This window comes from Saccopteryx bilineata, chromosome 8 (assembly GCF_036850765.1).
Source record: "Saccopteryx bilineata isolate mSacBil1 chromosome 8, mSacBil1_pri_phased_curated, whole genome shotgun sequence".
Classification (NCBI taxonomy): Eukaryota; Metazoa; Chordata; class Mammalia; order Chiroptera; family Emballonuridae; genus Saccopteryx; species Saccopteryx bilineata.
Genome location: NC_089497.1, coordinates 86,151,676 through 86,176,346, shown reverse-complemented (window position 1 = coordinate 86,176,346; position 24,671 = coordinate 86,151,676). Strand labels below are relative to the sequence as shown.

Here is a 24,671-nt window from a genome sequence, read left to right as displayed (position 1 = left end):
AAAAACAAAACGGGAACAAATACAATATTTAAAATAAAGAACAAGTAAATTTAAATCAACAAACTGACCAGTATTTCAATGGGAACTATGTGCTCCTCCCACTGACCACCAATGAAAGAGGTGCCCTTTCCGGAAGTGCAGCGGGGCTGGATAAATGGCCTCAGGGGGCTGCATGCTGCCCGCGGGCCATAGTTTGGGGACCTCTGCTCTACTGCATTAGGCAGGAAACAATTGAACTGAGATGATTCAAATGAACTTATTTCAATGAGGGGGTTATGGAGGCTAAGGCTGGGAGGGAGTGAGGAAGAAATACTCTGGCCTTGCTCTCTTCTCACCTTCTGATCTCCTTCTCACCTTCTGAGCTTGACTATATGGAGCTTGAAGTCTCGAGGATCCTGCACAACCCGAAATACAACTTTGACTGTGTTAACAAGCTGAATAAAATCAATAAATATCTGTATCATTTTAAAAAACATTGGCAGGGGTCTTCTGGAGCACAGAACAGAGTTTGAAGGGTGGAGAATGAATCTGGGGAGTGAAGCCCAAGGGAGAGAAACCAGTACTCCTGCCAAGATCAAACAGACCGGAGCCTAACAAGATATAGATTAAAAAACAGATTATCAAAGAGGAGACAATAGAATTAGCAAATAAGGTCACCTTTTCACTTGAATTAGTTTTTCTTTCTTGCAAACAAGTGATCCCTGACTGGTGAATACACAGGAGCCATGAAATAAAACTGTGTATGGGTGTATCTCTACTGAAGTAACCACAAAAATGGCTTTCCACTTATCCAGGTTCCGATCTGGCCACAGGTATTTATGATAGGGTTCCTCCACACGGGAAAGGATGTGTGGTACCTGGAGGGGAGTGGTGCCAACAGCACTGGTATTTACGATAGGGTTCCTCCACACGGGAAAGGATGTGTGGTACCTGGAGGGGAGTGGTGCCAACAGCACTGGTATTTACGATAGGGTTCCTCCACACGGGAAAGGATGTGTGGTACCTGGAGGGGAGTGGTGCCAACAGCACTGGTATTTACGATAGGGTTCCTCCACACGGGAAAGGATGTGTGGTACCTGGAGGGGAGTGGTGCCAACAGCACTGGGGGCCGAAGGTGTGTGTCTGTGTGTAGCTGTTTGACTGGGGTCATTGGTACTTTATTCTAACTTTCCTTCAATGTTTTACATAAATAAAAAATAGAACTGACTTTTGAATTTGATGACATTAGTGGAAATTGTTTGCCAAAGTAAACCTGGTATAGCTGCTCAGCCAGACGATCCAGATCTGTCTGTGCCTCTGTAGAACCCCGCGGGGAAGCAGCGTGCACCTCGGTTGCTGGAGGGCTGCTGCCTTAGTTGTCAAGAGCAATGTCGTTAGTAGCCTGTTCCTCTCAGTGTGTGGGGTCCCTAAAAACTGACCCCCTGTGCCTGGCCGATATGGAAGGACATTAGGATGAGGCCGCCCTCCATGTCATGCCTTGGTCAATCTGCCAGATGTCTAGGAGATAATTAGGCATCTTTATATAATGCACTCACAAGGTAAAAAGACAAAACTACAACTTTAATAGCATTTTCTACCATGCTCATGCTCTCTATTAGTGGCCTGTTTACAGTGACAGCAGAATGTGGTAATAGATTCCAACAAATGGATTCAAATGTGGAAAACACAAAAAAGAACTTTTTCTTTGTTTGGAGTCTGTCAGCTTTCCCTACAAATACTTGCCATGGACCATTTTCCTGGGAGCTATTTTTGCTGATAGAGCATCTTATTTGGTTAGAGAAAAAACTGTAAGATAGCATCAAGAACAAATAACATGCAGGGAATACACATCCAACAATGTTCAGGGGCTGAGGATTTGCAGGTGGAAGCAGGGGTTCAGCAGAGGGCCAACAGTTACTTGATAGGAGGGAAACAAATGTTTGTTGTTCTTAAGCTCTTCAAGACCAAAGAAGCATTTGACCCAGGGCCTGTGAGTGAGTAAACCATTTTTTAAGCTATTTTCTTTGGAAGGAAGTAGTTAGAGCAGGGATAGAGTAGGTTTATAAGGTGTCCATAGCCAGAAGGTAGATTGCTCATTAACCCTTTCAAAGCACTGGAGAATTGTGTTTCAAGTCATGTAATGGTGTCCTTTATAAAGCACCCCCTACACAATGATTCCCTCCATCCTATCCTACCCAAAGTGACTGAAAAGTAAAGCGGATTGGATCTCTGAATCCTCGCTAGGGTCGCTCAGGTTCTCCCTAAGGAGTGAGAAGATTCATGCAGCTGCTAAATAGGCAACTTACTTTTGTTGACAATTGTAAGATAACAAAGTAGGGAGTGTTTATTAATGTGGTAGATGAAATGCTCCTGAGAAGGTGTCAGACCTTAAAAAATAGGATTTATGTTTAAAGTGGCTTTGCTGGACTGGAAGAGTGAGCTGAAACCAAAGTTGGGAAAGAACAGGTCCAGGCCAGTTCTCCAGAGAGGAAACTCACTACACAGAAACACAAGGGTAGGCAGAGAGCAGAGAGGATGAGTCAGCAACATCTTCACACTGGGATGTCTTTTGTGCTCAGATGATGCTTTTAGTCACTGCCACTAGAGTATATATTTGAATATCCTGTAGGAAAAAATGGATAGCAGTAAAAAATCCAAAATTGCAGCCCAATCTGACCAGGTAGTGTTGCAGTGGATAGAGCATCAACCTGTGTTGTGAATGACCCAGGTTTGAAACCCTGAGGTCGCTGGTTTGAGCATGAGCTCTCCAGCTTGAGCGTGATTCATTGGCTTGAGTACGGTATCATAGACACGACCCCATGGTCACTGGCTTGAGCCCAAAGGTTGCTGATTTGAAGCCCGAAGTTGCTCATTTAAGCTAATGTCACTGGCTTGAGCAAGGGGTCTCTTGCTTTGCTGGAGCCCCTGAGACAAGGCACGTATGAGAAAGCAATCAATAAACAACCAAAGTGCCTCAACTACTAGTTGATGCTTCTCATTTCTCTCCTTTCCTTTCTGTCCCTGTCTGTCCCTCTCACAAAACAAACAAACATGCAGCTCAATTTCTTTTGGTGGCCAATGGCAAGCCTACTCAAGGTAGTAGGTTTGGGTTGGAGTACAGTCAGTGGCCAAAGGTACAAAAAGACAATTGGTCCCATGTGTCTGCTACCAGCAGTACATAAATGGAGTACATAAATAAGGAGTACATAAATAAGGACTTTGGCTCATTCAGGGCTGGGATCGCATTTCAACTCTTCTGTGATTGAGATCTGTAGCCTAACCTTCAGTTATTTTGATGTAAATGTGGAGGTCATGATACTTATTTTGCAGTGTTGTTGTGAAGATTAAAGGCAAACTGTATATGGAAGAGTTTGTCATAAGGAAATTGTTAAGTGCTAGGAATGGAATCTTCTCTTTTCTTATGGCTGATTACTGAGCATCATTCCTCACTATGAAAGCTGGTAAGAATCTGGGATGTGTAAATGGCAGCCTCTAAGGCTGCCTTGATGAGCTCCTCCCTTGATGAAGCAGGCTCCTGACTGGGGAAGGACATGGAGCCCCAAAGAAGGGAAGAGAAGACCCCTGAAGAGGGTAGGGACCACAGCGCAAAGCACAGGAGGAAAGACTGAAAGACTCATCTTCCGCCTGGGCAATGAATATCGACGGGGAGGGTGTTAACTCTCTCCAGTTGTCACCTGGGACCTAGACGATGGTGGATACTGTTCTGGTAAGCTCTTAGGAAGATTTTGAAAACTTAACACGATACAGATAATTAAGTATTTGAATTGCTCTGACATGATGTCTTAGTAAACAATGCACATTGGCCTGGGCTGGTTTAACTATACTTCCATTTGACGGTAAGAAAAGGGACTATCTCTGAATGCTCTTTCCAGTTCCATGACTCTGTGACTTTGGGAAAGCTTAAAGGAAATAAAAATATAACCTGTCAGATTACTTACATTTTTAAAGAAGCTTCAGAAGGGAGGGTCATCATGCACAAAACAATAAGGTAGTAGAAAGGGTATTGGAGCCCCCAGACCTGGGCAGGAATTTCAGCCCTGGTATTGACTAGCAAAATGACCTCTGGCAAGTTACCAAGCCTCTCTGAGCCTTGGATCCTCCATCTGTAAGTTGGAGATAGCAGCACCTGCATTCAAGTTCTGTTATAAGAATGAAATAATATTCATAGAGAACAATGCACAATTCATAGAGCACCTAGCAGTAGTGGATAAATTCTAGCCCCTCTCTCCTGTCATTAGCACTATTATTAAACATATGATGTGCACATAAAAACACCCAATATTTTATTTTCTTTTGAAAACATTCGGTACAATTAGTTTTTCCACTTGATAGTTGAGAGAACCTGAAAGCACAGAAGTTAGCTGTTGGCCAAAGTCTTACAGTAAATCCATGACCCAAAAATTTCTTACATTGTTAAGAAAATGGTGAGAACATTTTTTGTGTGCTATGATGAAAATTCAATGAGTTCCGGAAAAACATTCTTTCTTTGTCACTTTTATAATTTGTTGTTTCTCTTACTTGATAGGAAAGGAACGATTTGTATCATAAGAAAATAGAGATTTGGGGATCCACAATGGGATCAACAGTGGTTCTTTGTCTTGTCTGGTTTTAACCAGTTTCAGGATTTACTCATTTCAAGTAGGCAGAATGAACTTTGTGGTTCTGTGGAATTCTTACAGATAAGCAGAGACTAGAAATCTTGGCTGAAACGGCTTTCTTGCTTATTTCTCTGCATTGCACAGCATGGCATGGTTCAGAATAACAAGTTATTTTGAGTGTTTTCCAAGAGAGATTTCTGCTCCCTGAATATCCTGGAGGGGAAACAGTCTAAGAAAAAGCTACAAAAGCAAAACTGGTGGCATCTTGGACTTGCTCCTGCCAACATCCTAAGCAGGTTTGCCGCTCTTGGCCTTGGTTTCTTTACCCATTAAATGAAGAGTTAGTCCCCTTTCAGCTCAAAATTCTCTGATTTATGTTTTACTATTAAAAAAAAAAAAGAATGGCTGGTGAATTATACCAATTATCCCATAAAGTAAGCATTTTTAGTCTTCCTAAAGAAAGAAGCCAGGTATGACTTAGAACTACTTGTCACAGAGGTAAGACCTGACAATGTCCTTATTGTCCAGCCCACTGTCTTGCCAACCCCAGACTGCACCACGTGGACTTCTCTGTGTGAACTAAGCCGCTGGAATGGAATTTATATTCTGCACTGATATAAATTCCCTCTCAACTGCCATCAGACCCCAGAGGGACTTGCCACCTTGGGTCAAACATTGGGATTCGATTTAGAAACTGCTTGTCCCTAGTTCCATACCCAGGAAACACTTATCCCTTCCCCAGCCATTCACTCTCCTGACTTCCCTTACTGCTCTATTTATTTACAGTCTGCCTGTCATCTGAATAGATTGTAGGGAGATTCTAGAAGTTTGGAATCAGACAGTTCTGGCTTTGTGTCCGTTGTGCTCACCTATACTCTATGCTTTAGGAAGCCACTTGACCTCTCTGAGTGTAAGTTTTTAAAAAAAATATGCAACTCTAGAATGTTAGTATTTCCTTGCAAGTCTATGTGGAAGATTAAATAAGGTATTACATGCAAAGCACTTAATATTAAGCTATTGCAAGGGACCAACACACTAAATCTATTACTGTTATTTTTAAATTGGATCTTACTAAATGTTTGTGAAACAAATAAAATAAAAGCCATTTCTCCAGAATATTCCAATGAAAGGTGATAAAAAGGGCAGCATGAAAGTTATGAAATAGCAACATTTTCCCAAAAACATGTCTCAGACTCTTCATGACGTGGAAGGCAGAACATACAACAAGTGCACCAGGATTTACGAATGAACTTACCCCTGACCAGCCGTGGGGCAAGAACTGGCCCTCAGCCCAGTATTTGCCATTGATGAAGAAGAGGCCCGCAATCATGATGAACACCCACACTGCCAGGTTTAGCACATTGAGGACGTTGTTGAAGCCCACAGAGTTCTTCACCCCCAGCGCAACAATGATGGTGACGATGACCGCGATTACCAGAGCCAGAAAGTCCGGGTATGATTCTTCTCCTTTCCCTAAAGGGGGAAGACATGAGTTAACATCAGAGGGAAAGAAAGCCTGTAAACTCTCAGCTCCATCCCGGGATATCAGCACTCAGCTCTGAGAAGGGTAGTAAGTTTGTCATGATTGGAGAAGAAACCCTCTGTGTGTGTGTGTGTGTGTGTGTGTGTGTGCGCGCGCGCGCATGCGCGCGCGGTTTTGGTATATAGGTAACATGACCTGATATCCTGAACCTAAAATTGGGATACATGATATGACAATTACAAGAGCCCTGTGGAACCATGGCACAGGACATTTGAAGTTAGGACTGTCTTGGGATATTTGGGATATATATATAAGTCTAACGTGTTATTTGAAAACTGTTTTATCTTCATTCTTATTCACTTTACAGTCCATGAATGTTGCTTTCCATTTCAGCAATTCTTTTATTAAAAAAAATTAAAATGTGTGTCTTTGAGAACTATTGGAAGAAGAGTGTTCTTTCCGTTTCCGTGTATGAGCAGTGAACGAACACGCCCTGCCTGCTAGGTCTTGCCTGTTGGCCTGTGGACTCCTGCCCCCTATTGACTGGAAAAGGCACTGTCTCGGCAGTTAGGCTCCTGGGTTTCAGTTGCACCTTTCTGATTTTGGAGGACCCTAGCAGACTTCAAATTCTATGAAATCAGTATTCTGAAGAGATGTGGACTTCCTACTTGTTTATCTTCTCAAGGTAGGTGGGTACTCAGCATTTTTGTCAGTTCTTCTGAGTTAGGGTCACCAAAGTTAACTATGTAAGACAATTTCTGCTCTCAATAATCATTCTTTTGAGCCGATTGTAAGGGAATTTATAATAGTTTTAATCTTTCTCATTTATTTGTATGTAGGAACTCAGGCTTGCAGTAGCGCAGACAGTAAAGAGTATCCCAGCTGACATTAAAGCTCTGTGGTTGTCGTAAATGCCCTATTTCTTATGGTTGAATAGTATTCCATTGTATATATGTACCACATCTTCTATATCCAGTCCTCTATCAAGGGTACAGAGCCACAGAATCAGTCCCTGGATGTTTTGGCACAGGACCCCAAAACTTCCTTAACTAATGCTTAACTTCCCATGAATGTGAAAGGATAAAGTCAGATGTCAGGATGGAAAGTGGGTGGCCAGTGATGGCTACAGCCTGTCGCAAGATGATTTTTATGTGAGCTTCTGGTGGTCAGTGTTCACTCAGTTCCATTACCCATCCTTGACCTCTACTAGACTGCAATCCATTTTTTTCATTTAAAAAATATATTTTAAAATAGTTTTTTTCATTGAAAAATTAACACATGCTTATTTATGAAAAATTTAAAAAATTTTCTGAGGAAACCACTGGAGCTGTTCCTTAGAGTTTTTCTTACTGCATTAGTTTTATTTTTATATAGTTATTAACACGATACATGTACAATTTGTATCCTTTGTCACATGCCATTACATTAAAACATTCAATGTTATTACAACAGTTTTCCTAGTCGTTCTTTTAATTTCTAGCTACATGATATGCATTCACAATTTACTTAGTCATTAGCTATTTCTAATCTTTTGTTATTATACATAAGGCTGTGATGAACTTGTTTTTGTAGAAAGCTTTACAAAAATTAGACTGATATCCTTAGGATAGAATCACAGGGAAAATTATTTTGGACAAAAAAAAGACATACTTAAGGCTGTTGGTACATTTTGCTAAACTGCTTCCTGAAAGGGGAACCCATTCATTTGGCTCAGCAACTTTGCCTTTTGGGGCGAGAGGATCTGGCAGCCTCACCCAGGCCGTTGAGGGTTCCCACGCTGTCTACCATCCAGCGGCTGAAGGTGTGGTTTGCCAGTGAGTCAAACATGCTGCTCAGAGCACTGGCGCCAGCTGCAGTGCCAATCAGGTACTCCAGGATCAGGTTCCAGCCGATGAAAAATGCCACGAACTCCCCGACAGTGACATAGCTATAGGTGTAGGCCGACCCTGTGGTCTTTGGGACGCGGACTCCAAACTCTGCATAGCAAACACCTGCATGGGACAAACACACACAGTGGTGGACTGCTGGAGACGGGCTGACCTCTGGGGGCTGACCACACTGGGTGGGAAATCTTAGGAATCCCTGAAATTGTAGAACAAATACCCACAGTTTTGTGTCTGTGAATCAGGACAAAGCCAGTAATGTATTCTAACCTCACTTCTGAAAAACTTTTTAACCTGAATGCCTGGAAGGAGATCAGAACTAATTCTAAGAAATTATTAGAAACCGATCTTCTTTACTTAGAAAAATTCCCACTTATATGTGTGTCTATCATTATTTCTTAGGTGTCAGATATATGAGTGAACATGAGCCTAATTCATTAGGATCCTCACAACTATTTACATATTGCAGAAGATGCATCTCATTTGAGAGTGATGCTTCGAGTGATTCATGAAAATCTTTTACTATCTTTAAGGGACTGATAAAAAATTCAAATATTAATAAATGACTTGTTGTTGATGAGGAAATTGAGCACATGCAAAAGATAATTTAATGGACACTTTTAAAGTGCTTCTTTTGTGTCTGGCAGGCTGATAAATGCTGGGAATAAAAAACGACAAGTGAGACGTGGCCTTGCTCTCAGAGGGAGATGAACCAGAAAACCAGCACATATGCTGGGCTGTGCAAGCTCAGTGGCATGGAATATGCAGGAGTGAGAGCAGGATGAGAGATGTGTACGTCAGCTGGTCTTGAGCGTATACAGGAATTAATTAGACAAAGAAGGTGGACTATGAGGCAAAGACATGGCAGAGAGAGACAGTGTGATGGAAGTGTGTGTGGGGGCGGGGACTGGGAGGGTCAGGACCCACTTCCACCAGAATCATCTGTTGAATCATAATTTCAGGAGATGGGGACCATGAATCTGTATTTTAATGAGTTCCCCACTTATATTTGAAACACATTGGTATATTGCCTCATTCTTTGTTTAATGGAATTAGAGATAGAATTAGACAGACTGGGAATACACCAGACTTCCGGGACTTGGCAGAGTTTCCTATATTGTGCTAGGAGCTCTGGATGTTGGGCCAGCAGGTGGGGTGCCACGGTGGTGGACAGATGTAGGACAGCGTGGAGGAAACACAGCAGGAGTGGGATGTAGGCGGATGTCTGATGAACTCAAAGTCAGCTTCACCATCAGTCCCAATTTTGTTAAGGGCCAACCTTGAAGCTCTTTCATCACAAATCAGGGACCAATAGTTCATTTTTTTTCCAAATAAAGAGAGCAGATTTATTCTCCTTTAGAAGGAAAGAAAAATCTGTGCAAAGAAGCAGAAGCAGAGATTGCAAAAGCAACGACACAGTGTACGATGACATGTGATGCAACGCCTCTTTTCCTTCCTCTCGGGGTGTCAGTTGTCAGGGTGTCCGTATGGAAGGAGCCCTGGGCCAGCTGGCCCACACTGCTGTCTCAACTCTACTTGGAACCTGTTCCACTTTTACATTTTGTTTCCTTCTTTGTAAAATAAAGGAATTGGACTGGGATGCACCCTGAAGGATCTTCCTGCTCCATCACTCTAGGATTTTACCTGCTATTGATATATTGAATTTTGCTGCGAAATATACTGAACATAATCTAACTTTTCTTTTACATCAATTTCCATGCTGTTCTGTGTTTTGGAGATGCTCTGAGGGCTAGCAAAGCCATCTGTCCCTGCGTTAAACGGCCTAGGCTGCTATTTATTTTGAGTTCCTATGTCAGCCTCCCTCCCTCCACTATGTGAAAGTTTTCTATCTCCTTCCTGGAGATCTCAAGGCTGATCCTGAGTAGCCAAACCCCCTCCTTTCTAAATCGCTGCTCCTAACACCTGATGTTTGAATTGTTAGAGTGAGTCTAAAATTAAGAGGATGTGGTCTGGGAAGGAAGACCTTAGGAGCACTTTGTTGAGAAAATTGTAGAGTGCATAAACACCAACTATGAGGACCTGATGATATTTTTTCACTTGGACAACTTTTGAGTTCTTTCCTTCTGAAGAGAGGTGAGTTTGCACATACAGAATAAGTTATTTATAGTGCAGCATGCGGAAGGGATTAGGAAGAAACAGACTTCTATTGGGTGTAGGATCTGCAACTTTACCCAGTATCTCTTATATGCTATCAGTGTCTTTGTGCAATCAAAGTTCTCCTCTTAATGTTTGATCTGCTAAATCAAAATTTAAAATACTCAATTCACCATCAGAACCGAATATCCAAGACTTCAGTAAGTCTTAGGAAGGGACCAGCCTCTGACTGCCCTGACTCAGACTGTTCAAAGTGCAGGAACATATAGAATCTTAGTCATTCATCTCCCAAGGTCTTGCGTGGATCGTGGACTGGAGGTAGGGGAGAACGGTGAGAAAATCAATTAGCCACTAACTATGTAAGACAATTTCTGCTCTCAATAATCATTCTTTTGAGCCCATTGTAAGGGAATTTATAATAGTTTTTATCTTTCTCATTTATTTGTATGTAGGAATTCAGGCTTCTGGTAGAGCAGACAGTAAAGAGTATCCCAGCTGACATTAAAGCTCTGTGGTTGTCGTAAATGCCCTATTTCTTATGGTTGAATAGTATTCCATTGTATATATGTACCACATCTTCTATATCCAGTCCTCTATCAAGGGGCATTTTGGTTGTTTCTATGTCTTGGCCACTGTGAATAATGCTGTAGTAGTTACCAGGGGGAGGAAGATACAGGAGAGGGGAGATTGGGGGAAGGGTGTAAAGAGGGACAAATATGAGGTGATGGAAAATGATTTGGCTTTAGGTAATAGATATACAACATAATTGACTATTTAAATGATGAAGTGATGTTTGCCTGAAATCTGTGTACACTTATTGATCAATGTCAACCTGTTAAAATTAATTTTCTAAATAAAAATAAATAAATAAATAAATAAATAAATAAATAAATAAATAAAAACTCTGTGGTGCAAAGTAAGTGATTTCAACCCCAAATATCCTGTTAAAAACTGGAAAATGCAGTGAGTCATTCAATCATTTTCAAATACCTGATGTGTAAGGAAGACAAATTCAAGAGTATTTTCTATTCAGGAAGAAAGAAATAAAAACTACTGAAAAGGAAATCTTGGCTTTTATCCTAGATTATTTAGTAACCGAGTATATAAGAACAAGTTATTTACCTCACATAGATAAAAATGACGGGGTCAGTTAGACAAGATTCAAGGTACCTTCTAGTGCTATTGTTCTTTGGTTTAAAACTAGAGTCTGAGTCAATGGGGGAAGCTCTGTAGAAAATACTTTAAACCAATGGTTCTCAGCAAAGGTGTTACTGCCTCCTTGGGTTTAAATTCTGGAAATCTGCAGGAGTGTCTATGGTTCTCATAATTGTGGGCACAAGCTCCTTTAAATAGGCAGAGGACTAGGCTGTTAGATATTCGGCAATGTGTGAGACTATCTCACAGAATGAAACATTGTCAAATGTCTTATAGGACAGGCACGCAAATAAAAATCTGTTTATTATTTCTGAGCCTTCCCCCCCCCTATAGCTTTATATAAAGAGTGAATTTTCCAGGACTATAACAACATGGTAAATTAAGGGAAAGTTGTAATTTGTTTTGTTTGAAATTTAACAAGAGTTGGTCATCATTTTGGAAAAACTACATTATCCATAACAACATAACTCAGGTCTTTGAACACTAAGCATCACTCTTATGTGAATGCATCTATAGCACTTGCATTTGTAGCAGTTCTACAGATGACAAAAAACATCTGATGATTTCATTATGTCTCCTAATGTACTTATGCCCCAGCATTCACACATTGAAATAAATATTTTTTTATTAAAAGTTATTTTTCTTTCTTCTTTTTTTTAAATTAATTTTACTAGGGTGACATCAATAAATCAGGGTACATATGTTCAAAGAAAACATGTCCGAGTGACGTCACGGAAATGGCGCCATGAGAAGCGCGTCCGACAGCTCTCCCCTAAATCACAACAAATTTATCAACTAGAAACAGAAAAATTTATCCTCGGAGCATTCCGGAGTTCCACACAAACTGAAAGCAAAAGGACTGTTATCACTTGAATCTGAGAGACGAGGGTGTGGAGGAAGCTACCGCAGCGACGCTCATTCAAGCCGCCAGGGAGTGCGCCCGCGGTGAGTCAGCCCATATACTTGGGAACCGCGAGCCGCCGCGAGCCCGCGAGCCGCCGCAAACCCCCGCGAACCGCCACCGCGAGCTGCCCCGAGCCCCCGCGAACCGCCACCGCGAGCAGCTGCGCGTGCGCCCGGTCCGGTTGAGCACTGCTGACGTTCCCAGCGGCCCGCACACTGCGAGTGGGGGTCGCCGGCCACCGGTGCCCTGAGCGCCCCATTCGCGCGCGTGCCTTGGGCATTCCACGCGCCCAGGGCGCCCTACTGGCCCGCACACCCAGGGGGCTCCATTATCCTGCGCCTGGTGCGGTCCAGCCGCCAGCGGTGGGGCGAGCAGGAGAGGCTTGGGAGATTCTCTCCGTGGGCAGGGCACCTCACCCAGCCATTCAAGCTAACAATCAAGCGTTGGGGGAGGGGTGCGCGCAGGCAGCCTAAAATACCTTCGGAAACACAGCTGCGACCCAATCACTGAAATTAGCTTAACCCATAAAATCTGCGCACCCTCGGTTCTAATTGATAAGATCTCTCTCAGTTCAGCGATCCAAGACAAGAGGCGTGATATTTTTTAGTGCCTCTCGCTAAAGGGGCGGGGGCAACTTCTGATTGATAGAGCCTCCATATTCAGGGATAAACGCTAACAAGAAGGACTTGGCAGATAATAAGGTCTATACTACACTAGTCGTAAGCAGAGACTAGTGCCTCTTCTTCCCTGCAAAAACAGGCTACAAAGTGTGGAAAGCCTGGGTTGAGAGGTCCAACTAAATGATAGGCGCTGAACAGTCACCTTGACAACAATTGACTCCCACCCCCGCCTGATTACACTGGAGGCCCTGACTGTCAGAGCCTTTCCCAAAGCCTTGCACTGAGTGGGGATAGAGTGGGGATTTCCCAGCTCTTTGAGCCTCTTACTCCCCAGGCAGAAGCAGTTGCAGCCTTATAGCTGGATCACCAGGCTACTAATTCAGGAAGGGGGGACTAGGAGAGAGAATCCAGGAAAGCAAACTCTCTCATCGTTGGACCCTGCAAACGCCAACAAGCCTTTACTTCCAGCAAGACTAAAGCCAATTATATGACATTGCCATAGAATCCCATCAACTGCAAATCCCTAACTAAGAGTGACACAGGGGCAGAGCCTGGGGTACAGAGTCACCGACTAGGAAGAGGGAGAGAAAAGAAAAAGGAAGAAGTTAACCTCTCAAAATCAAGAAAAACCCACAGACTTTACAACTTGATCCACTAATTTTTTTTTTGTTGTTGTTGTTGTTGCTTGTTTCTTCTATCTTTTTGCCTTTATTTCCTCCACCTCGGTCCTTCTATTCTCTGCCCATCTTATGCTTCCCCTTTCTTGAACTACACTACCCATGAGTGTTGCATTTTATTTTTCTTCTTCATCCTCACCCTCCTTTAAGGTTATACTCCAAAACACTTAACTCTCACTCTCTCCTCTTTTGTTTTTTTTTTTGTCTTGCTTTATTTTGTTTTTTTCTCCTCCTATTTTATTTCTTCCTTCGTTTTTCTCTTTTTCTTATTTTTTCCTTTCTATTTGTTTTTTCTTTTCTCATTTTACTTTCCTCCCATATAATCCTCAATCATGAACAAATTAGTTAATTTGGGACTCAAGGCTTTTTTTTGGTTTTATTTCTCTTTTTTGCTTTTGTTTTTATTTTTTTTTTCTCTTGTTTGTTTATTTTTGTGGCATTTTGGGTCCTCCCAACCCAAGGTCTCCATTGTATTTAGTCTTCGCTCCACTTAATACAACAGATTTTTACTTATTATTTTTATTTTTTCTTCTTTATTATTCTTTTTTGGTCCTTTTTTCTGATTCCCTCTTATCCCTCTCATTATATCTCTTAGTTGACCATCACTTACAAGCAAATCATCTTATGCTTGTCTAAGATTTTCTTCCTTTTTTTTTTTTTTTTTTTTTTGCATTTAGTAGGTCCCTACTCCCTTTTTTTGCCCCTTGAACTCTTCACCCCAAATCAGGCCCTCCTTTATAGGCACGATATTTCCCTGAGGAGGGGAGAGGAGGGAAAGAGAAGAGAGAAAAAAGGGGGAAATAATAAATTATTACTGTTTTTTTTTGTGGGGTGTTTTACCCTTTTTTTTTTTTCTTTTTACTCTTTATTAATTCTAATTAGTGCTATCAATAAGACCACCCTCAGATGCCGATAAGAAAGAGGAAATCGAATATTATGGATACAAAAGAAAGAGAGGTAACACAGCTAGATGAGGAAAAATCTATGGAGAAAAGACTTAACATATTGGAAGCCTTGGAGCTAAATGACAGAGAATTTAACTAGAAATCTTAAAAATACTCAGAGATATACAAGAAAACACAGAAAGGCAATATAGGGAGATCAGAAAACAACTCAATGAACACAAAGAATATATTACCAAGGAAATTGAAACTATAAAAACAAATCAAACAGAAATGAAAAACTCAATTCACGAGCTGAAAAACGAGGTAACAAGCTTAGCTAACAGAACAGCCCAGATTGAAGATAGGATTAGTGAAATAGAAGACAAACAACTTGAGGCACAACAGAGAGAAGAAGAAAGAGACTCAAAAATAATAAAAAATGAGAAAGCCCTACAGGAATTGTCTGACTCCATCAGAAAGAATAACATAAGAATAATAGGTATATCAGAGGGAGAAGAGAAAGAAAATGGAATGGAGAATATACTCAAACAAATAATAGACGAGAACTTCCCAAGCCTGTGGAAGGAACTAAAGCCTCAAATTCAAGAAGCAAACAGAACACCAAGTTTTCTTAACCCCAACAAACCCACTCCAAGGCACATCATAATAAAGATGACACAAAACAATGACAAAGAAAAAATTCTCAAGGCAGCCAGGGAAAAGAAGAGTACAACATATAAAGGAAGGCCTATTAGATTATCATCAGATTTCTCAGCAGAAACTCTACAAGCTAGAAGAGAGTGGACCCCAATATTTAAAGCCCTGAAAGAGAGGAACTTTCAGCCAAGAATACTATACCCATCAAAGCTATCTTTCAAGTATGAAGGAGATATAAAAACATTCACAAATACAGAAAAGATGAGAGAATTTATCAACAGAAAGCCCCCACTCCAGGAAATACTAAGGGGGGTTTTCCAACCAGATTCAAAGAACAAAAGAAAAAAACACCACAAGTAACAGCTCCACCAAGAACACAATAAAACCAAACTTAAACTGTGACAACAAAGGAAAAAAAGGGGGGAGAGGATGGAGATTAACAGTAGCAAAGGATGATGAAGTGCAGAAATACTTATAAGATAAGGTACTACAATGAATATGGTAGGTACCCTTTTCATTACTTAATGGTAACCACCCTTAAAAAAACCACCACAAAAACACTTGACTTAAAAAAGGTAGCAACAGAGGAAAGAAGTATGGAACACAAACAAACAAAAACAAATGATAGAAAAACAAAAGAGAAGAATCAAACTAGATACAAAACTAACAGAAAGCAATTTATAAAATGGCAGTAGGGAACCCACAAGTGTCAATAATTACACTAAATGTAAATGGATTAAACTTACCAATAAAAAGACACAGAGTAGCAGAATGGATTAAAAAAGAAAATCCAACTATATGCTGCCTACAAGAAACACATCTAAGCAACAAGGATAAAAACAAATTCAAAGTGAAAGGCTGGAAAACAATACTCCAAGCAAACAACACCCAAAAAAAAGCAGGTGTAGCAATACTCATATCTAATAATGCTGACTACAAGACAGAAAAAGTACTCAGAGACAAAAATGGTCATTTCATAATGATTAAGGGGAAGTTGAATCAAGAAGACATAACAATCCTTAATATATATGCACCAAACCAAGGAGCACCAAAATATATAAGACAGCTACTTATTGACCTTAAAACAAAAACTAACAAAAATACAATCATACTTGGAGACCTCAATACACCGCTGACAGCTCTAGATCGGTCATCCAAACAGAGAATCAATAAAGATATAGTGGCCTTAAACGAAATACTAGAACACCTGGATATGATAGACATCTACAGGACACTTCATCCCAAAGCGACAGAGTATACATTTTTCTCTAGTGTACATGGAACATTCTCAAGAATTGACCATATGTTGGGCCACAAAGACAATATCAGCAAATTTAGAAAAATTGAAATTGTACCAAGCATATTTTCTGATCATAAAGCCTTGAAACTAGAATTCAACTGCAAAAAAAAGGGGGAAAAACCCACAAAAATGTGGAAACTAAACAACATACTTCTAAAAAATGAATGGGTCAAAGAAGAAATAAGTGCAGAAATCAAAAGATATATACAGACAAATGAAAATGAAAATACGACATATCAGAATCTCTGGGATGCAGCAAAAGCAGTAATAAGAGGAAAGTTCATATCACTTCAGGCCTATATGAACAAACAAGAGAGAGCCGAAGTAAACCACTTAACTTCACACCTTAAGGAACTAGAAAAAGAAGAACAAAGACAACCCAAAACCAGCTGAAGAAAGGAGATAATAAAAATCAGAGCAGAAATAAATGAAATAGAGAACAGAAAAACTATAGAAAAAATCAATAAAACAAGGAGCTGGTTCTTTGAAAAGATCAACAAAATTGACAAACCCTTGGCAAGACTCACCAAGGAAAAAAGACACAGGACTCAAATAAATAAAATCCAAAATGAAAGAGGAGAGATCACCACAGACATCATAGAAATACAAAGAATTATTGTAGAATACTATGAAAAATTATATGCCACCAAATACAACAACCTAGAAGAAATGGATAAATTCCTAGAACAATACAACCTTCCTAGACTGAGTCATGAAGAAGCAGAAAGCCTAAACAGACCAATCAGCAGGGAGGAAATAGAAAAAACTATTAAAAATCTCCCCAAAAATAAAAGTCCAGGCCCAGACGGTTATACTAGTGAATTCTATCAAACATTCAAAGAAGACTTGGTTCCTACTCTACTCAAAGTCTTCCAAAAAATTGAAGAAGAAGCAATACTTCCAAACACATTTTATGAGGCCAACATAACCCTCATACCAAAACCTGGCAAGGATGGCACAAAGAAAGAAAACTACAGACCAATATCTCTAATGAATACAGATGCTAAAATACTAAACAAAATACTGGCAAACCGAATACAACAACATATTAAAAAAATAATACATCATGATCAAGTGGGATTCATCCCAGAATGTCAAGGATGGTTCAACATACGCAAAACGGTTAACGTAATACACCATATCAACAAAACAAAGAACAAAAACCACATGATCTTATCAATAGATGCAGAAAAGGCTTTTGATAAAATACAACACAATTTTATGTTTAAGACTCTCAACAAAATGGGTATAGAAGGAAAATATCTCAACATGATAAAGGCCATATATGATAAACCATCAGCCAACATCCTATTAAACGGCATAAAACTGAGGACTTTCTACCTTAAATCAGGAACAAGACAGGGTTGTCCACTCTCTCCACTCTTATTCAACGTGGTGCTAGAAGTTCTGGCCAGAGCAATCAGACAAGACAAAGAAATAAAAGGCATCCATATCGGAAAAGAAGAAGTAAAGCTATCACTTTTTGCTGATGATATGATCCTATACATCGAAAACCCGAAGGACTCCACAAAAAGATTATTAGAAACAATAAACCAATACAGTAAGGTCGCAGGATACAAAATTAACATACAAAAGTCCATAGCCTTTCTATATGCCAACAATGAAATATTAGAAAACGAACTCAAAAAAATAATCCCCTTCACGATTGCAACAAAAAAAATAAAGTACCTAGGAATAAACATAACAAAGAACGTAAAGGACCTATATAATGAAAATTACAAAGCATTGTTAAGGGAAATCGAAAAAGATACAATGAGATGGAAAAATATTCCTTGTTCTTGGATAGGAAGAATAAATATAATCAAAATGGCCATATTACCCAAAGCAATATACAAATTTAATGCAATTCCCATCAAAATCCCTATGAGATTTTTTAAAGAAATGGAACAAAAAATCATCAGATTTATATGGAACTATAAAAAACCCCGAATAGCCAAAACAATCCTAAGGAAAAAGAATGAAGCTGGGGGCATTACAATACCTGACTTTAAACTATATTATAGGGCCACGATAATCAAAACAGCATGGTATTGGCAGAAAAATATACATTCAGACCAATGGAACAGAATAGAAAGCCCAGAAATAAAACCACATATATATGGTCAAATAATCTTTGATAAAGGGGCCAACAACACACAATGGAGAAAAGAAAGCCTCTTCAACAAATGGTGTTGGGAAAACTGAAAAGCCACATGCAAAAGAATGAAACTCGACTACGGCCTGTCCCCATGTACTAAAATTAATTCAAAATGGATCAAAGATCTAAATATAAGACCTGAAACAATAAAATACATAGAAGAAGACATAGGTACTAAAATCATGGACCTGGGTTTTAAAGAATATTTTATGAACGTGACTCCAATGGCAAGAGAAGTGAAGGCAAAGATAAATGAATGGGACTACATCAGAATTAAAAGTTTTTGCTCAGCAAGAGAAACTGATATCAAAATAAACAGACAGCCAACTATATGGGAACTGATATTTTCAAACGACAGCTCAGATAAGGGCCTAATATCCAAAATTTACAAAGAACTCATAAAACTCAACAACAAACAAACAAGCAATCCAATAAAAAAATGGGAAGAGGACATGAACAGACACTTCTCCCAGGAAGAGATACAAATGACCAACAGATATATGAAAAGATGCTCAGCTTCATTAGTTATTAGAGAAATGCAAATCAAAACTACAATGAGATACCACCTCACCCCTGTTAGATTAGCTATTATCAACAAGACGGGTAATAGCAAATGTTGGAGAGGCTGTGGAGAAAAAGGAACCCTCATTCACTGTTGGTGGGACTGTAAAGTAGTACAACCATTATGGAGGAAAGTATGGTGGTTCCTCAAAAAACTGCAAATAGAACTACCTTATGACCCAGCAATCCCTCTACTGGGTATATACCCCAAAACCTCAGAAACATTGATACGTGAAGACACATGTAGCCCCATGTTCATTGCAGCACTGTTCACAGTGGCCAAGACATGGAAACAACCAAAAAGCCCTTCAATAGAAGACTGGATAAAGAAGATGTGGCACATATACACTATGGAATACTACTCAGCCATAAGAAATGATGACATCAGATCATTTACAGCAAAATGGTGGGATCTTGATAACATTATAAGGAGTGAAATAAGCAAAGCAGAAAAAAACAAGAACTACATGATTCCATACATTGGTGGAACATAAAAATGAGAATAAGAGACATGGACAAGAGTGTGGTGGTTACCAAGGGTGGGGGGGGAGGGAGGACATGGGAGGGAGGGAGGGAGAGAGTTAGGGGGAGGGGGAGGGGCACAGAGAACTAGATAGAGGGTGACGGAGGACAATCTGACTTTGGGCGAGGGGTTTGCAACATAATTTGATGACAAAATAACCTAGACATGTTTTCTTTGAATATATGTACCCTGATTTATTAATGTCATCCCATTACCATTAATAAAAATTTATTAAAAAAAAAAAAAAAAAAAAGAAAACATGTCCAGGTTATCTTGTCAATCAATTATGTTGCATACCCATCACCCAAAGTCAGATTGTCCTCCATCACCTTCTATCTAGTTTTCTTTATGCTCCTCCCCCTCCCCCTTTCCCTCTCCCTCTCCTCCCACCCCCCCGTAACCACCACACTCTTATCAATGTCTCTTAGTCTCATTTTTATGTCCCACCTATGTATGGAATTATGCAGTTTTTGTTTTTTCCTGATTTACTTATTTCACTTCGTATAATGTTATCAAGATCCCACCATTTTGTTGTAAATGATCCGATGTCATCATTCCTTTTTTCTTTTTCTTTTTTTTTTTTTGTATTTTTCCAAAGCTGGAAACGGGGAGAGACAGTCAGACAGACTCCTGCATGCGCCTGATGGGGATCCACCCGGCACGCCCACCAGGGGGCGAGGCTCTGCCCACCAGGGGGGCGATGCTTTGCCCCTCCGGGGGGTCGCTCTGTTGCGACCAGAGCCACTCCAGTGCCTGAGGCAGAGGCCAAGGAGCAATCCCCTCCAATGGAGCCTCACTGTGGGAGGGGAAGAGAGAGACAGAGAGGAAGGAGAGGGGGAGGGGTGGAGAAGCAGATGGGCGCTTCTCCTGTGTGCCCTGGCCGGGAATTGAACCGGGGACTTCTGCACGCCAGGCCGACGCTCTACCACTGAGCCAACCGGCCAGGGACGATGTCATCATTTCTTATGGCTGAGTAGTATTCCATAGTGTATATGTGCCAGTCTTCTATTGAAGGGCTTTTTGGTTGTTTCCATGTCTTGGTCACTGTGAACAATGCTGCAATGAACATGGTGCTGCATGTGTCTTTACATATCAATGTTTCTGAGTTTTGGGGGTATATACCCAGTAGAGGGATTGCTGGGTCATAAGGTAGTTCTATTTTCAGTTTTTTGAGGAACCACCATACTTTCTTCCATAATGGTTGTACTACTTTACATTCCCACTAACAGTGAATGAGGGTACCTTTTTCTACACAGCCTCTCCAACATTTGCTATTACCTGTCTTGTTAATAATAGCTAATCGAACAGGTGTGAGGTGGTATCTCATTGCAGTTTTGATTTGCATTTCTCTAATAACTAATGAAGATGAGCATCTTTTCCTATATCTGTTGGCCATTTGTATTTCTTCCTGGGAGAAGTGTCTGTTCATATCCTCTTCCCATTTTTTTATTGGATTGTTTGTTGTTGAGTTTTATGAGTTCTTTGTATATTTTGGATATTAGGCCCTTATCTGAGCTGTTGTTTGAAAATATCATTTCCCATTTAGTTGACTGTCTGTTTATTTTGTTGTCAGTTTCTCTTGCTGAGCAAAAGCTTCTTAGTCTGATGTAGTGCCATTTATTTATTTTTGCCTTCACTTCCCTTGCCTATGGAGTCAAATTCATAAAATGCTCTTTAAAACCAAGGTCCATGAGTTTAGAACCTATGTCTTCTTCTATGTACTTTATTGTTTCAGGTCTTATATTTAGATCTTTGATCCATTTTGAATTAATTTTAGTACAAGGGGACAAACTGTAGTCAAGTTTCATTCTTTTGCATGTAGCTTTTCAGTTTTCCCAGCACCATTTGTTGAAGAGGCTTTCTTTTCTCCATTGTGTGTTGTTGGCCCCTTTATCAAAAATTATTTGACCATATATGTGTGGTTTTATTTCTAGACTTTCTATTCTGTTCCATTGGTCTGAGTGTCTATTTTTCTGCCAATACCATGCTGTTTTGATTGTTGTGGCTCTATAATATAGTTTGAAGTCTGGTATTGTAATGCCCTCAGCTTCGTTTTTTTTCTTTAGGATTGCTTTGGCTATTCGGGGTTTTTTATAGTTCCATATAAATCTCATAATTTTTTGTTCCATTTCTTTAAAAAATGTCATTGGAATTTTGATGGGAATTGCATTGAATTTGTATATTGCTTTAGGTAATATGGCCATCTTGATTATATTTATTCTTTCTATCCAAGAACAAGGAATATTCTTCCATCTCATTGTATCTTTTTCGATTTCCCTTAACAATGCTTTGTCGTTTTCATTATATAGGTCCTTTACATTTTTTGTTATGTTTATTCCTAGGTATTTTATTATTTTTGTTGCAGTCGTGAAGGGGATTATTTTTTTGAGTTCGTTCTCAAATGTTTCATTGTTGGCATATAGAAAGGCTACGGACTTTTGTATGTTAATTTTGTATGCTGCGACCTTACTGTATTGGCTTATTGTTTCTAGTAGTCTTTTTGTAGATTCTTTGGGGTTTTCGATGTATAGGCTCATATCATCTGCAAAAAGTGATACCTTTACTTCTTCTTTTCCGATATGGATGCCTTTTATTTCTTTGTGTTGTCTGATTGCTCTGGCTAGAACCTCTAGCACCACATTAAATAAGAGTGGAGAGAGTGGACAACCCTGTCTTGTTCCTGATTTAAGGGGGAAAGGTTTCAGTTTTGTGCCATTTAATATGATGTTAGCTGATGGTTTATCATATATGGCCTTTATCATGTTGAGATATTTTCCTTCTATACCCATTTTGTTTAGAGTCTTAAACATAAAATTGTGTTGTATTTTATTGAATGCTTTTTCTGCATCTATTGATAAGATCATGTGGTTTTTGTTCTTTGTTTTGTTGATATGGTGTATTACGTTAACCGTTTTACTTGTATTGAACCATCCTTGACATTCTGGGATGAATCCCTCTTGATCATGATGTATTATTTTTTTAATATGTTGTTGTATCTGATTTGCTAGTATTTTGTTTAGTATTTTAGCATCTGTATTCATTACAGATATTGATCTGTAGTTTTCTTTTTTTTGTGCTGTCCTTGCGCGGTTTCGGTATGAGGGTTATGTTGGCCTCATAAAATGTGTTTGGAAGTATTGCTTCTTCTTCAAATTTTTGGAAGACTTTGAGTAGAATAGGAACCAACTCTTCTTTGAATGTTTGATAGAATTTCCTAGTATAACTGTCTGGGCCTGGATTTTTATTTTGGGGGTTTTTAATAGTTTTTTTCTATTTCTTCCCTACTAATTGGTCTGTTTAGGCTTTCTGCTTCTTCTTGACTCAGTCTAGGAAGGTTGTATTGTTCTAGGAATTTATCCATTTCTTCTAGATTGTTGAATTTAGTGGCATAAAGTTTGTCATAGTATTCTACAATAATTCTTTGTATATCTATGATATCCGTGGTGATTTCTCCTCTTTCATTTTGGATTTTGTTTATATGAGTCTTTTCTCTTTTTTCCTTGGTAAGTCTTGCCAAGGGGTTGTCAATTTTGTTGCTCTTTTCAGAGAACCAGCTCCTTGTTCTATTAATTTTTTCTATAGTTTTTCTGCTCTCTATTTCATTTATTTCTGCTCTGATTTTTATTATCTCCTTTCTTCGGCTGGTTTTGGGTTGTCTTTGTTCTTCTTTTTCCAGTTCCTTAAGGTGTGAAGTTAAGTGGTTCACTTGGGCTCTCTCTTGTTTGTTCATATAAGCCTGAAGTGATATGAACTTCCCTCTTATCACTGCTTTTGCTGCTTCCCATAGATTCTGATATGTCATATTGTCATTTTCATTTGTCTGTATATATCTTTTGATCTCTGCGCTTATTTCTTCTTTGACCCATTAATTTTTTAGAAGTATGTTGTTTAGTTTCCACATTTTTGTGGGTTTTTTTTCTTCTTTTTTGCAGTTGAATTCTACTTTCAAGGCTTTATGATAAAAAATATGCTTGGTACAATATCGATTTTTCTGAATTTGTTGATGTTGTTTTTGTGGCCCAACATATGGTCAGTTTTTGAGAATGATCCACGTACACTGGAGGAAAATGTATACTCAGTCACTTCGGGATGAAATGTCCTGTAGATGTCTATCATAACCAGGTGCTCTAGTGTTTTGTTTAAGGCCAATATACCTTTATTGACTCTCTGTTTGGATGACCGATCTAGAGCCGTCAGCGGTGTATTGAGGTCTCCAAGTATGATTGTATTTTTGTCAGTTTTTGTTTTAAGGTCAATAAGTAGCTGTCTTATATATTTTGGTGCTCCTTGGTTTGGTGCATATATATTAAGGATTGTTATGTCTTCCTGATTCAACTTCCCCTTAATCATTATGAAATGACCATTTTTGTCTCTGAGTACTTTTTCTGTCTTGTAGTCAGCATTATTAGATATGAGTATTGCTACACCTGCTTTTTTTTGGGTGTTGTTTGCTTGGAGTATTGTTTTCCAGCCTTTCACTTTGAATTTGTTTTTTCCTTGTTGCTTAGATGAGTTTCTTGTAGGCAGCATACAGTTGGATTTTTTTTAATCCATTGTGCTACTCTGTGCCTTTTTATTGGTGAGTTTAATCCATTTACATTTCATGTAATTTTTGACACTTGTGGGTTCCCTATTGCCATTTTATACATTGTTTTCTGTTAGTTTTGTGTCCTGTTTGATTCTTCTCTTTCGTTTTTGTAATTTTTGTTTTTGTTTGATTGTATTCCATACATCTTTCCTCTGTTTCTATCTCTTTTAAATCATGTGCTTCTTTGGGTTTTTTTCAATGGTGGTTACCATTAAGTAATGAAAAGGGTTTCTACCCTGTTCATTGTAGTGCACTATCTTGTTAGTACTTTTGCACTCCATTGTCCTTTGCTACTGTTAATCTCCATCCTCTCCCCCCCCCCCTTTTTTTGTTGTTGTCACAGTTTAAATTTGGTTTTATTGTTTTCTTGGTGGAGCTTTTACTTGTGGTTTTGTTTTGTTTTGTTCTTTGTATCTGGTTGGAAAACCTCCTTTAGTAATTCCTGGAGTGGGGGTTTTCTGATGATAAATTCCCTCATTTTCTGTATCTGTGAATGTTTTTATTTCTCCTTCATATTTGAAGGATAGCTTTGATGGGTATAGTATTCATGGCTGAAAGTTCCTCT

At 39.4% G+C, this 24,671-nt stretch overlaps 1 protein-coding gene across 1 annotated transcript in view; it reads right to left on the bottom strand.

The window, feature by feature from the left end:
* Positions 1-24,671, bottom strand: part of SLC7A14 (solute carrier family 7 member 14) — a 162,950-nt gene that overhangs the window by 30,670 nt on the left and 107,609 nt on the right. Inside the window, exons 3-4 of the mRNA XM_066241237.1 lie at positions 7,836-8,072; positions 5,854-6,071 (exon numbers count right to left, since the gene is read on the bottom strand). Of these exons, the coding sequence (XP_066097334.1) occupies positions 5,854-6,071; positions 7,836-8,072 (455 nt within the window). The remainder of the gene's footprint in view (positions 1-5,853; positions 6,072-7,835; positions 8,073-24,671) is intronic.